Source organism: Carex rostrata, chromosome 13, assembly GCF_964058835.1.
Source record: "Carex rostrata chromosome 13, lpCarRost1.2, whole genome shotgun sequence".
In the NCBI taxonomy this organism is placed as follows: Eukaryota; Viridiplantae; Streptophyta; class Magnoliopsida; order Poales; family Cyperaceae; genus Carex; species Carex rostrata.
In genome coordinates, this window is record NC_135930.1 from 8,287,175 (window position 1) to 8,302,987 (window position 15,813).

Below are 15,813 nucleotides of genomic sequence, written 5' to 3' on the forward strand. Positions count from 1 at the left end.
TTTTTTAATCAATTACATGAAATCAGAGGAAATTGTATTATTTTCGCAAGGTCAAATAACCGTAGTTACTTTAGTAATCTCTTAATATATAGTTAAGTAATATTCAGTTACATGAAATCCATATGAGTTTAGTAACTACGGTTATTTTATGTAGTTATTTTCATAATTATTTTTCATCATACTACTACGGTTAGGTGCCACAAAAAGTAGTTACTAAACAATGATTACTTATTATAACCTCTAGTTAGCGCACTCTGTTAATCCCTCACGTATAGCAATGTCCTAATTATTAAATTTTAAAAACTAAAAAAATAACAATGAAAAAATAAAAACGAAAAGCTTATAAAGAAAAAAAATATAATAAAAAAAGTAAAAGAAAAAAAAATATATGAAAAAATTAAAATAAAAAAGTAAAATGAAAAATGAAATAAAAATTGAAAATAATTTTTTATTTTAAAATAAGATGGTTCAAATGCCCAACGTTTTCATGCCCCAAATATTTCTCAACATCCGAGCCCTATGATTCGCGCTAGGATTTGTGCAGATCAGAGCGCTGGATTTGAGGCATTATGATTCGCGCTAGGATTTGTGCAGATCAGAGCGCTGGATTTGAGGCATTATGCATCGGTTCTCTACAGTGTTTGGTGTGTTATTTAAAAACAAAAATGAAAAATATAATGGCGAGAGTGGGATTTGAACCCACGCCCTTTCGGACCAGAACCTTAATCTGGCGCCTTAGACCAACTCGGCCATCTCACCATTTCTGTTTATAAAGAGAGTATTTTTAATTTAATTACTAAAAGTAGGCCCACTAATACTCAACTTTTTTTACAATGCGGGCCGAAGGCTAAGAACTCTGTTATACCATGGGCCCACAAAACCTCCATAAGAATTGTTTTTTCATCAAATTCAATATTTTATTCCAGCAGACTAGCAGTTAAAAATATTTTGTGAACATTTTGGTCAGGTGGGCCCTCTCTGCTCCTTTCCTTGGTTCTCTGATAGTAATATTTGTTGCGTTATTTTTGAAACTAAAGATGAGGATCCACTATTGAGACCTCAAATTTCGATCAAATAAAAGGTGATACTAATACAAATACCATTTTGGATCGACAATGCCACGGTTTGGTAGTTGAGCCCAATATGTGAATATTTACAATATAAATAGATTTGTTTGCGTAATCATGACTAATTAAGGAATAAGGATAAATACGCACAACCGGTCATGCACGGTATTGCTAAAAATACAAACAAAATGAAGATAATATATAAAAGAAATTAAATTCAGTGCGGCCAATTTTCTATTACGGATATAATAAATTCACAGTCCAGCGTTCAACAAGTGACTGACACCTCACCAGAGCAAGAGTCCAAAAATTCCTCAAATGAAACAGCTGTGTTAGCAGGGGTGTCAACGAGCTGGCTTGGTCCAAGCTAGGTTCTAGCTCAGTTTGTTAATTCTGGACTGAGTTACAGCCAAACGAGTTGGACCTAGGGCATCTAGGCTAAAATCTCAGCTTGAACTTGTGACAAGCTAGTTCGCTGGGTCTGGCTAGATCTTATTTTAAGAAGAAAATAAATTTTACGAATTTTTTGGATCGAGTTGAACCGAGCTAGACAGTATAAATGCACACAAATTCATACAAATTCACAAATTTATGCCTAGCCAAGCTAGCTCGCGAGCTGGCAAGCAAGCTAAGCCCCAGCTTGAACTCGTTAATTCTAGACTGAGCTAGTGGCGAGCTGGCTCGTTAACAGCTCGGTCCAATAACGAGCAAGCTGTTAGTGAGCGAGTTAGGTGCGAGTCACGATCGAGCCACGAGCTACAAACTTTTTTGCCACCCCTAGCTGTCTATTTTAAAAAACGTACTTATTTGTGTCCGGATTATTTTTTCCTCTTGATTTTATGAAGTTTTCCCATTAAAAAATGCACTGGAATTTGAATTAACAGGTACGTCTAGGAAAAAAAAATTAATTAAATCAAATTTTATTTCTTGAATGATAAAGAAAATTTATAAGTCTCTTGTCATTGTGTATTGAGATTTCAATTATAGCTTAAAAGTCATTTACTCATTTTAGAAACTAGAGATCTACTTAATTATGATAATCAAATTGATTAGGGAGACTACCAATGGCAAATTAAAGTCTCCTATTGAATTTGACACTAATTAAATAACAAATAAATATTTCATACTATATAAACAATCATTAATATTAATTGGTCAAAGTGTTCATAATAATTTACACTCTCTCTTAACATCTCCTTTTAACTCCTCTATTTATTATCATAATAAAATCCAAGTCGAATGGTCTTTAGACTTTTTAGCAATCTAAACAAATAAGAACTATTAATTAATTAGAATAAAGTGGGTTAGGTGTGAAAATTGTTATGAGCAATTAAAATTCCCATCAAATGGAATTTTTGTTGTAAAATATTAACAAAGTAGTACAGGAAAAACGTAATAAAATGATGATTATGGATGAATGCCGTGGTTTTAGTAATAATGACGGCTAAAGAAACAAATGTGATATCGTTTGATAGTAACGCTGATAATGGTGTTGATGATAGCAGCAAGGGGAAAAAAAAAGAAAGTAAATCAAGTCTTTTATTTCACTCGGATGCAAGGTAGGCCTACGGGCTACAGCTTTGACCAAAACTGCTTAGTCATCCTCGTGATTTTAAATTTAATAATCAAATATATTAAAACTTAATTGATTTTTTTAAAGTATTTATATTCATGGCCCAAACTTCTTTCTTTAAAAAATTCTGCCCTTGTTAATATATTATGAACAGTCTTTGTAGGTTGAACACCTTTTTAAGAAAAAAAAGAATAACAGATAAATTTAAATAAGTTCTTTTTATTTATTAGATCATAAAAACCTACTTTTTTAAGATCCTTTCCTTCTATTCGAAACCGAGAATCAGTTGCAACGATTCGATAGATGGCTCATTGGGATAGATATAGATAAAAAAAATCCTCTCTAGAAACGAATACGTATGTGAAATTTTCACCTCATACGGCTAAAAAAAATGATTTAAATTTATCTATAGAATGGAAAAAGAGCTCAAAAAATTATGAATTACACTATGATCAAAATAAAGCTCCTTTTTCCTTTTCGTTATAGAGAAAAATATCATTTTGACTCATGTCTCAAGTTAAATAATTTTGAGAAAGTTCAAAAGAGATTATAATCCTGATTTTCAAGATAATCAAAAACTTTTTTGATAAATGAGAAATTTGAAATAAACTCTCTACTTCATAAAATATGTGTATTTGTAGGATAGTAGTTAAAATTTCATTTCGTAGTCATGAAAATTTTGATTGAAATTCTACTACCAGCATTTTATTATATTTCATTCTCTCCAATCTAAATTTTCTAATTTCGTCTTTGACGTAGAAGGCATGCATTATTTTCTAGTTTCGCTTTCTAAATCAAAGATGTCCCTCCAATTCTACTACCATGCATTATTAAACTAGTTTAATACTTAATTTCAAATATATCAAAATTCATTCATTCCTAACACTCCATTTCAAATTCTTCGAGAACCAGCTTTTTAATTTTAGTGATAAAGACAATGCTCTTTATGTGAAAGTAAGGACTGATTTAGAATTTTGATCAGGAGTAGGTACAAAATATTGACAAGAGTATAATTTTTTTTCCTAACAAATTAAAATGGAATAGTGGATAGAGATCTAAAAAAGTCATGGTACGACCAGATATGTTACAGTACAACTGTTTCGTCACAACACGTGTGCTAGTTACGCGCCGTGACCATCCACATGATCTGACTATTTTTCGAAAATTTGACACGACAAGACACATCACGCAAAAGATTTAGACACGGCATGACACATTGTCACGTGTAATTAAGATCATTAGATCTTGATTGAATGGTAAATATTAAATAAACTAACCTAAATTATGAAAAAAAAAGTTAAACATGGCAAACGTGTCCGATTACGTTTGGCCACGTCTTTTCACGGCGTGCCATAGCCACGACGTAATTAACATGTTGTGATCATTCACTTGCAATGACCATCATTTCAAATTTAATCACATCACAACAAGACACGTGATCCAAGTTATGACGCAACTAATCACGACACTGTACATATTTATATCCTTAGCAGCAGACCTCTTTTTTCTTTTTTTTTACATGAATCAGTCAGAACTGATTTTCTTTTCCGTACAACTTTCTTCTACTGGACTGTGAATTAAATTCGGAGGTAGACACAAGTATAAAATAGCACCGAGTCTAATTTTTTTTTCAAATCCAGGGGTAGGCAAGTGCCTACCCCTGATCCTTCTTGGATCCGCCACTGTATGAAAGATCGTAGTTTTAAAACCAAAATGAGAGAATTCCTTGTATATATTAAATAGTTGGATGGCTTGACATCCAACCTTTACTCCAAAAAAAAAAAAAAAAAACAGTTCTTCTCTTCTTTGAATCAGCTTTTTAAATCGGATCGTTAATGATGCAATTGTTGTTGTGGCAACCGAATTATAGAGAGATTCTAGTGATATTACCATTCCTGAATCCTGATAAAAAAATAGTATAAAGTTCGATTGTCATCTACTTTGGTTCTTGCATAGCACGTCGTAGTGTAAAAGATGATCATTTTTTTCCAAGTATTTGTAGGAATTTACTAATTCTATGTGGTAAATTAGAATGATCAATTTTTTTTTTTGCTTGTACATATATTGTAGAAATACTTGTGTGTTTTGAAAGGTCAAATTGCCACTAAAAAAAAAAAAAAAAAAAAAAAAACAGAGATATTGCATTGTTAAAAAGAATCATTTACAGCTCTTAACATTAAAAAGTAAATTAATATAGTTACTCAGAAAAGAAGTAAATTGCAGAAAATTGATAATAGATTTTAAACCATAGCATACGATTCTTTTTGAAGATTATATATACTTCAATTCTAGAAAAGGTGATGATAAATTTACCAAAATTAAAATTTCACAAAAGCATCTTAATGAAAATAAATATGGGGGCTACTATGGGTATGGGAGCTACTATAGTTTGCAATGATTAATCACTACTATATAGGAAACTCAAATTGACTCTATTATAAACTCAAATTAAAATCAGAGATGACAAAAATTCAACAAGACAATCGGACAGCAAAGTTTTTGGATGAATTAAGTTCTCAGTTCATATTACTTTGCATGATAATATTATCAAATTGTAAATCCAATATTTTCCATCATAAAAAGTCACTTCCAATAACAACGAAAAGCAATATGTTGTATAGATACGATTTGTAGTTCAATCTGGTGTCACTTACAATATGATTACAATCTGGTGTCATTTACGATTTGTATTTTCCATCATAAAAGTCACTTACAATCTGGTGTCGAAATCTCGGCCGTATGGGAGGCGGCCGGCGCAAGCGAGTGTGAGGAGGTGGTTGTTCGTGCCACAATCGAGTAAGAAGAGAGATGAAGAAGAAAGATTTATCTGAAGGAGACGGATCTCATATGAAAGACAAAATCGAGTAGATTAGTTTCATAATCTTTAATATGTTGTTTTCTCGAACAATCACCAGAGAGGCCAAGAAGAGACGGAGCATAAATTTGTTTCTCTTCTCTGGAAGTGTGCAACGAAAATAATTCGGCGTTCGGTTCGGCATCACCCCAAAAAATAATTATTCGGTGTTCGGTTTGGCATCACCCCAGAAAATAATTATTCGGGTATAATTCAGGTATCTTGTCACTATGGATCTGAACCTTCCTTTCCTTAACTATGACTCGCCACACAATTAGTTACCCTAGGTCCACCACAGAAGATCTAGATTATATCCAACACGATACGTATTTACAAGTTCACAACACTAGAGTCTACTAGTGTTCCCGGCCCCCTAACAGCTCTCGCTCTCTCTCTCTCTCCCTCTCACTTAACCACTTCAAAATCAGAATGAAAGCTTTCTCTCTCCATCTCCTCCTACTCACCCTGGTCTTACTGAGTCTATCAAATTACATAGTGGAGGCCAAATGTGACTTCCCGGCCGTATTCAACTTTGGCGACTCGAATTCTGACACCGGTGGCTTCTGGGCTGCTTTCCCTGCGCAGCACGGTCCCTTCGGCATGACTTACTTCGGTCACCCTGCTGGTCGTGCCTCCGATGGACGGCTCGTCGTTGATTTCCTATGTAATGTGACCTGAATTTCTCCATATATAATATTCATTAATATCTCCAAGTAAATTTAATAGATTAAACTCATTCAAAAATTTGATAGAATAAACACATGCTATGTTATGTAGAGTACCAAGTGATCACTGATCAGTGATGTGTGATGCCACTTGAGACTGATGTATTATTAATACTTCTCAATTTCAGTTCTTGCTTGTTAGGCGTGTTTATTTATCCTTTAGTTATTTTCATGTTATATATATGTTTAACCATTATTATTAGTATTATTGTTTGATAAGGATAAGCTAGTACGTTGCGTAATGAACTTATATAACAAACAGTGGTTAAAGGGTATGCGTTTTCTTTTTCTTTTTATTACTTATCTTTCCTTCATCATTAGTTGAGATGAAATACAAAGATTAAACGGAATTTTTGGTGTCTAATTAGGTCAGGAGATAAAACCGATGCACTTATTTTGGACTACTATTTCAATTAGAAGTAGGATTATTTATTTATTTTGTCTTTTTTTTCTTAATTATTTAGATACTCATTATTTCTTCATTTATTATTTATTTTGTTTTTTCCAATTTGGAATTAATGCAGCTCAAGCTCTTGGGCTTCCGTTTCTGAGCCCATATCTTCAGTCAATTGGGCCTGATTTCAGCCATGGGGCCAATTTTGCAACACTGGCATCAACTGTTTTATTACCCCAAACATCACTTTTTGAGACAGGAATAAGCCCTTTTTCTTTGGGGATCCAGCTTAATCAAATGAAAGAATTGAAAGCTAAATCCCTCAGCCTAAGGGGTATGTATCTTGCATCCCTTATTTAATATGTTTATTTTTCATTTATTAACTTGGAATTTGTACTGGTATTTCCTTTTTTTTATGAAAGGAAAAAAAATGCAATATGTGTTATGGCTATTTAAAAAAATAAAAAAAACTTGCGGATCGAGATGTCCAAATTCAAATTTTGAGTCCTATTAAAACAAAAAATGAAAATAAATGCAGGGCTTCCTCTTCCTTCGACCGATGCATTTGCTCGCGCATTGTACACTATTGATATAGGTCAGAATGATTTCACCTCAAATCTTAAATCCATTGGAGTTGCTGGGGTCAAGCAATACCTCCCTTCAGTTGTCAATCAGATTTCTTGGACAGTTAAGGTGAGCAGAAAAAACAGTACCTAATTTTTTGCAAAAGAAAATTGTCAAACAAAAGATTCAAATCAGATTTTGTATAGTATATTTCACCTTTTTTAATGTAGTGATGAAAATCTAGAAATATTGTTGGGTGGATATTCTTCAGATCCCCTGGATATATATATATATATATATATACACACATATATATATATACTACATTACTGAGCTTCATTCGGTCATTATTTTTTACCATGCTTGAACTTAGCACAAAATTCTTCTCCTTTTCTTGTCAAGAGTCAAGACTTCAAATTTTACTGATATTATTTTTCCTACTTAACTTGTAAGACTTAGATATTAATTAAAGTGACTCAATAAGATACTATATTAATAATTTTCCTATTGAAGCACTTAAATAAGAAAAAGAATTTGCAGGAGCTATATGACTTGGGAGGACGAAATTTCATCGTATTCAACCTGGCACCTATCGGGTGCTACCCGGCATTCATTAGACAATTGCCCCATAATGCCTTGGACATGGATCAGTATGGATGCCTGGTTTCATACAATAAAGCAGTCACGCACTACAATAGATTGTTGCTTCAATCCCTGAATAATATTCGAGGCATTGTTCCAGGGGCAAATGTTGTTTATTTTGACAAGCATGCTGTTTTGCTCGAATTATTCCGGAATCCAAAAGCACACAGTAAGTTTCACAAATCAATAAATCATTATCTATTCAAGGTGCCAGACCAAATCTGAAATTGTCAGAAAACTTCTTGTCTACTGAACGGCACTTATAATTTTTAATTAATTGAGTCCTCACAATGGGTAAGCTTAAATGAAGATCTGAACATGATGCTCTAGCAATAAAACTACAGTAAAAATTAAAAAGTAGAGATTCAGCTTGCTAACAGCCATACTAAATAACTCAGCAATTAATAATGATCTGATTAAAATTTCATACGAAGCTAATTAACAGGTAGGGTCAGTTTATTTGCATCTAACGGATGCTAAAAGTTAATGTTTTCTCAAATTAGGTTTTTACTATAGTACAAAAGCATGCTGTGGGTATGGTGGCGGGGCACAGAATTACGATCCAGCTGTATACTGTGGTAACAGTAAGGTGATCAATGGCCGAAATGTCACAGCAACTGCTTGTGGGGATCCACAGAACTATGTCAGCTGGGACGGAATCCATTCAACAGAAGCAGCAAACAAAGTTATAGCCTCGATTCTTCTCAACGGGTCCCGCTCCAACCCTCCTTTTGCTTTCTCGAAGTTTTGTGACTTGAATCCCATAGGATGAGTAACCATTTTTTAGTATCTGCACTTCTGTTTATTCTGATATTGTGCTAGCTTGTTTAAAAATATTGTGAATAGGACAAGATTCAGTGAGTAATAAGAGCTAATATTTCAAAACTCGTGCTAGGTAAATTCCATCTTTTTTTCAAAATTCTGATATTGTGCTAGCTTGTTTAATGGGTAACTTATGATCATTCATATCTATTCTGTGGTCAGGCCATCCGTCACCAGTAGTGTGAGACCTATAAGTTAACTATAACAAAATCTCAAGTGAAACTCAGTGAAACATGTTACTAAGAGCATGTTCCACAACTAGCTGTGTTAACGAAAAGGGATGGACAAAGATGGAGCTTACCTCCTCTACATCCCGATTCGGAGATGAACAAAATCACTAAGCTTATACACCTCCTCTCCTCTCTGCTACCCCCCTCAAAATTTTCGATTATGAAACAAGTAATCAAACTTGGTCAAAGCCGGTCACACTTGCTCCCCCACTCAGGGGCGGGCCCAAAATTTTCATCAGGAGTGGGCAAAAAAATATCAAATCGGTGTAAATAGCTTATCGGATTTAAACCCATTAACTAATTGAGTACTTGATAAAAAAACCAATGTTTTGACTTATATTTTCTAATACCCTAACTTATAATTTATGATCCTATAACTTATAATTAATATTACCAATCATAATTCAAAAAATTTATTTTCATTTTAACACTAAATTTAACCTGAATTAAAAATCAAACATATAAAGGGGGGGCAAAAATATTTTTAGAGAGGGGCAAAGTCAATCGGTACCAATAGATCACCACTAAAACTCGAAATCTAGCCCCCCCCCCATGCTACAATAGATCCGCCCCTGCCTGGTACGCTGTAATTCTTGAGTTTGGCTAAGGTTATTATGGATAGCATGAGATCTCCCGAAATTTTTATTCATAGAAAAATAAAAAAATTAAAAATAGAAAATGTTGTATGAGAATTTTAAAAATGGAAAGATAAGAAAAAGTCATAGCGTCCTTGTAGGACGCCATAGCACATCTCAAACAAGGAAAAAAAAACAAAGTGAGACGCCATGGCCCATCTAAACTGACAAAAAAAAAAAAGCTGGTCCGCCATGGCCAATTCCAACCAAATAAATGACTATTTTTAAAGAAAATTACTTCATGGATTTCTTACTAGTGCCACTGAAAATTTTATCTGGTTATGCATTTGGAATGGGCTATGGTGACCCAGTTTTTTTTTTGGATTGGATGGTCCATGGTGTCCCATGAATAAATTTTTTTTTTCTGATTTGGATGGGCTGTGAGACATCATGAGTTATAGCTGCCTTTTTATTTTGGAATTTTCTATACAACATTTTCTATTTTTAATATTTTTTTCGTGTTCCTATGGATAAAAATTTCAGTAAGATCTCCCATACTATTACTTTAAAAATCTATCACATAAATTTCAAATAACAAATTCAATATGTTGAAACCGATCAATATTTCTAGTCTCACCGAAACTATATTAACAGAAAAATTCAGAGATTATCGGGGTTTAAGATTTGGACAATTTTTACTTCCCCTTGTCGTTGCGGATTGAACCAATTTCCAGCAAATTAACGCATGTTGGTTTTCTCTTGCTAGTGAAATTGTTCACATTTCATAATTACATTTCTTCATTAATATAAATGTCATTAATTGCTATTTGCAATGAAGTAAAAAAAAAAGAAAGAAAGAAGAGATTGCAACACACAATCAGACTTTAGTAATAATTACATTGTACAGAGAAGAAAAAAAGAAAGGCATTAGAATAAGATTTGCAATGAACTAAGAAAACAGTAGAAACAAAATTATAAATGTAAATCAAGATTGATAGATAAAAGCAAGTATACAATATTTTTTTTGAGAAATTTGGTAGTGACTATCAAAGTAAACAAGTATACAATAATGTTGTAAAAAACATACTTTTAGGTCGATTATCGTTGGTATTGACCAAACCGTTACAGATTTTTCCGACTAATCGGTCAATTATTTCTGATTATGGTTGATTATTTCCGATTAATCACTTAACAGTATCATATCTATCCAACGAGCACATACCGTTATTTACAACACTGGTATACAATATCAATGGAGAAACTAAGAGATAATAGAAAATTATGATTTGAGATAATTTTGACGTTTAATGGGAGAAAGGTGAGAAGGTCGCCATTGCACTGCTTTAAGGTGTTAATTTTATTGACTGATTAAATAGTAATTGAATTAATTCGGTGGGAAGATTTTGCAAACAACAGGCGGACGAGTGATGAAATATACTATTTCAAGTGTTCTTGATATTTCAGAATTTGAATTATACATTATATTCGCGAGAGTCTACCAGTTAATTAGTCGCCTCATCGACCTCGAAACCGATTTGAACAATTGTCATGGTTTTCTGTTCAGAAATTTCAAATTTATAACGCATAAAACTTTCCACAACACAAAACAATTCCACATAAATTCTCCATAGCAAAAGCTGAAACACAGCTGTGTTAGCAAATGTATTGGGTTCACTATGTGTAAGACGCCTGTAGAGCCACAAATTTTTGTGAAATTTGTGTAATTAGTAAAATTTGTGAACAATTCGCGTATAAAATGTTTAATTCGCTAATTATCATTTTATTCGTGAATTGATTCGTAGGATGCTCAAATCCAAATTATTCGTAAATTATTCACGAATAATTCAGAAAATTTTGTTACTGTGCTCGCAGGCACCTGCGTCCACGGTTTTACCTATTTCATTCAATTGCATCAAACCCAGCTACACAGCTTGTGTCATACAGGACCCACAACAAACAGCTGTGGAAACTTCCCAAAAAAGAAAAAAGAAATAATATATGCAATCAGTGATCCAACGGTCATCAGCCCATCATTTTCCATCTGAAATGTAGATGAGAATTGTTGCTCGTATCTTGATGCATATCCAGCAGTCAACCGTTTTGTTCAAAAAACTAATTCTTTCTCTTTTTTTCTATTCTGAAAAAGATTTAACCACGACTAGACAAAACTAATTCTTTCACAAACATTAATAATTACTATGTAAAATATTTCCATAATTGGTTTTCAGCATCTATCCATACTAATCATTTGGTAGACGTGGCTCAATTAACTTGTTTTTCTACCACAATTAAAAGAAAACATTGTTCTTTAGAAACAAGAATGACTACATTACATGCCCCTAAAAAATCTAATAAAACTCCAACAAAACAATTAATAGCACTATTCCATTTTTTTTTTTTTAAAAAAAAAAAGAACATTTCTGCAGTTTAGGCATCTGATAGGTATGAGCTAGTGACTTGAAGCTTTTCTCTCCAATGCATTTGGATTTTTAAACCAATTTTTTGAGCTTGTGCATGAAGCTTAATTGTTGGGTATGTCAAATCTCTATTTTGCCCCTCTTCCATATAATAGATCTTCATTTAATGAGGAGAGCTGCATACTGTATAACTTCTTAAAGTTATAATCGATAGTATGGTTACATAAGTAAATTTAGTTTTCCTTCCCTTCTGGTTAAAAAGAATAACTTTAATATAAAGTAGAATCTAGCAAAAAATAGAAACCAAAAGTAATGTACGGTTTAACTAAGATTTAATATATCCAATTAGAAAAAAATTATACTAAAACATTTGGCAACTAAAAAATATTTATATATTTTAGTTTCCTCCAACATATTACTACATTAATTGTCACAACTAATGATTAAAATTCCGTATTTTATAAGGCAAAATAGCCCTATCTTCCATATATAAGAACATGTCAAACCTTATATATGTGCAATCTCATGACACTTTTTTTATGGCAAAGGCTTCAACAAAATTATGTGATAGCTGGATATTTTGGTCATATAACTTAAAGTTTTCTAACTAATTAGAAGCATGAAGTTCCTATTTTCAATACCTTGATCTCTCAGGGGGTGGGGGGGAAGGGATTTGTTGCATTCATGCATTGTTGGTTCAAGACACACAGACAATATTATACATGATAGGACATGAGTTTAATAATAACATTTGTAAATAAGCATAAGATAAGTAGAAATAAATATTAATAAACAAATTTTAGGAATATGAATATTTGTAATTGAAAACTAGTATTGTATTCGTGCATTGCAACATAAACATATTATAAAATGAAGAAGATCAGGAGTTTAATTTACAATTTGAATTTCAAACTTTGATGTGAGTAAAGAGATTTGATAAAAACAAAAATAAGACAAATGACTTGTAGAAATATATACATCTTCTAGGCAAAAGCCAAAATGACAAAATATATTTAGTGAAGTGAATTTGTATTAATAAATTAGTTGCTCCATTTTGTGGCACGAATTATAGTTAATGTTACTAAAATTCATCCTCAATATATATTATCCATATAATTAACAACTGAAATTAAGAACAAACCTGAACATACTAATAAAAAAAAATTATCTTATCAAAATTAAATAAGTAAAATTGTAAAAAGATTCACTATAGCTTAAATTGAGTAATATATTAAATTTGGAGATATCAAATAATTTAATAAGATATCAAATGCTGATAAAATATTTTTAAAAAATGTCACCATTTGATATTCTTAAATTTAAATTGATCATCTATCATGATTCTTAAATAAGGAAATAAAGAACGGGAGATAGCTGAAGAGGAGAAATAAGAAAATAAATCAATTGATTTTCTCTCCAATTTTGTCCTCTATTCAATTTTAATTATGACATATCGTGTGGCGAGTATGTTTCTAACTAAATTTAGATTTCTACACGTAAAAAAGATGCATTTAATTAAAAGAAGACATATTATTTGATTGGAGGGTTGATATTAAATTCGTAATTTCATCTTTCAATCATAGCCGTTAACGAATCAGAACATCTACGTGCCCATTATAAGAATGGAGATAATAAGATTAAAATATATTTCTTTCTTGTTAGCGGCTTAAAAAAAAAAAAAAAAAAAAGCATCAGAAGAAATTTTGTTTCCCAAGAAGAAACCTTGAAATATATGGACGGATTCATTTTCTTCTGAAATAAAAAAAGCATCAGAAGAAACTTTAATGAGGCATGCGGAATCTTCCCAAGATATCGGCGGGTTATCGGCTATGTTTATTTTTTAAGGAAACCTTCATGAGGAAGCTGTTAAAGGGTTTCTTCAATACTGTTTGTTAGGTTTACATGTACATTGGTGATATTTCTTTTAATTTCCTAAATAACATAAGAAGGGTGATTTTTGTATTATAATGCATTAAGTGGTGCTTAATTAATGGTGACCATGATATTATAATTTAATTGTGTAAAATTAATATGTAGAATAGTTTAGACAGTTACTGTAGCGAAAATTGAAGATAGTTTTCAACGGTCATATTGACCCTATAATATATATATAGACACTGTGTAACAGAAAAATAGATATTATTTTCAAATATACAAAATTTCTTTGTCTCCTCAGCTTTGCATCTCTAAAAATAACAATTACTCAAGCAAATCCAACCAAAATTTCCTGCCTCAAAAGCAATTAAGACACTAAGCAATTAACCCAGCCAAATTGAGTTGGACGCAAACCCACACAGCTGCAACTAACCTAAGATCATATCTCATGATGTAAAGGGGAGGTAGCATAATTGGCTAGGAAAAAGTCCTAGAATTGTTGTATCCAAAGGTCGAGAGTTTGATTCCCCCTCACGACTTCACAGCTTCTGCGAAGGTTTTCACAAAAAAGATCATATCTCATGCAACTAGGAGAGCTGCATATCTTGTACAACTTCCAAAAATTTTAACCGATGGTATGGCGACGAAAGTAAATGTAGTTATGAGCTATCATTCATTCATGGTTAAAAAGAATAACACTAATATAAAGTTGTATGCAACAAAAATTAATGACCAAAAGTAATGTCCGGTTTATATAAGATTTAATTTATCTAGTTAGAAAAAAATTAACCGTAATCATTTGTCAACTCAAACATATTTATATTTTTTAGTTTCCTCCAACATATTACTATATTAATTGTCACAACTAATGATTAAAAATTTCGTATTTTATGCAGCAAAATAATCCTAGCTATCTTCCATATATAAGAACATGTATAATCCTATATATAAATATGCGCAATCTCGTAAAAAAAAAATGATGGCAAAGGCTTCAACAAAAATTATGTGATGAGACCAACTATATATTTTGGTCATATAACTTGAGTTTTCTACCTAATTAATTAGAAGCATGAAGTTCCTGTGATGATTCAATTTAATAAATTGATCTCTCAAGTCAAAACTAGAGGTTCAAATCCTATTTGGAGAAATGTAACTAAGCTGCAATATTGTTGGATCATGACTCTGACAATATACATGATACAACATTAATTGAGTCTAAGAATAAAAATTGTAATTAAGAAAAGATAATGAAATATATATTAATAACATAATAAAGAAATATTTGTTATACAAAAAATAAGATTAAAATTATTATTTATATTATTTGTAATTACAATTGTTATTTATAAATTAACTCATGTTCTATCATGTATATTGTCTGTGTCATTACCCAACAATGCAGCTTAGTTACATCCACTTCCCCTAGTCTTTTGAGAGATCAAGGCATGATAGGAACTTCATGCTTCTAATTTGGTGGAGAACTTAAGTTATATGGCCAAAATAGTTGGTCCCAGAATCAATATTTGTTCTAGTGATAAAGATAATGTTCTCTGTGTGAGATGTTACAGGTTTAAAACTCGAATAGAGAAATCTCTTATGAATATTAAATATTTTGGTGACTTAATCTCCAACCTTTACTAAAAAGATAAAAAAAAATAGTTTGTCTCATCACATAATTTTTGTTGAAGCCTTTGTCATCAATTTTTTTTCACGAGACTACATATAACATATATAGGATTTGTCATGTTCTATATGGATAATTATTTTGCTTAATAAAATACATAACTTTTAATCATTAGTTGTGACAATTAATATAGTAATATGCTGGAGGAAACTAAAAAAATATAAATAATTTTGAGGTGATAAATGATTTAGATTTTTTTTTTCTAACCATATGAATTAAATATCCGCGAATTATGTTTCTTTTGAAGGGCACATCCATGAGAGAATTGTTAGAGGACTCCATCAATAGAACCAACTCCGCTGCTCTCCAAATAGGAGAGCATGACCTTGTTATTTAAATTCGGACTGTTTAATTTTTTCATGCACGGATCTCAATACAGATGAATGGTTCA

The 15,813-nt window shown here is 31.8% G+C and overlaps 1 protein-coding gene and 1 non-coding gene across 2 annotated transcripts; one reads left to right on the forward strand and one right to left on the reverse strand.

Moving 5' to 3' along the window:
• Window positions 1-678: 678 nt before the first annotated feature.
• On the reverse strand, window positions 679-759 carry TRNAL-AAG (transfer RNA leucine (anticodon AAG)). The gene has a single exon. It is a non-coding gene; the product is annotated as a tRNA-Leu (tRNA).
• Window positions 760-5,892: 5,133 nt separating this feature from the next.
• LOC144564504 (GDSL-like Lipase/Acylhydrolase superfamily protein) lies at window positions 5,893-8,704 on the forward strand. Its single transcript, XM_078314101.1, has 5 exons — window positions 5,893-6,158; window positions 6,744-6,947; window positions 7,152-7,306; window positions 7,718-7,988; window positions 8,323-8,704. Exons 1-5 carry the CDS (start codon window positions 5,924-5,926, stop codon window positions 8,589-8,591), a joined length of 1,134 nt encoding a protein of 377 aa, XP_078170227.1. The 5' UTR covers window positions 5,893-5,923; the 3' UTR covers window positions 8,592-8,704.
• The last annotated feature ends 7,109 nt before the right edge of the window (window positions 8,705-15,813 follow it).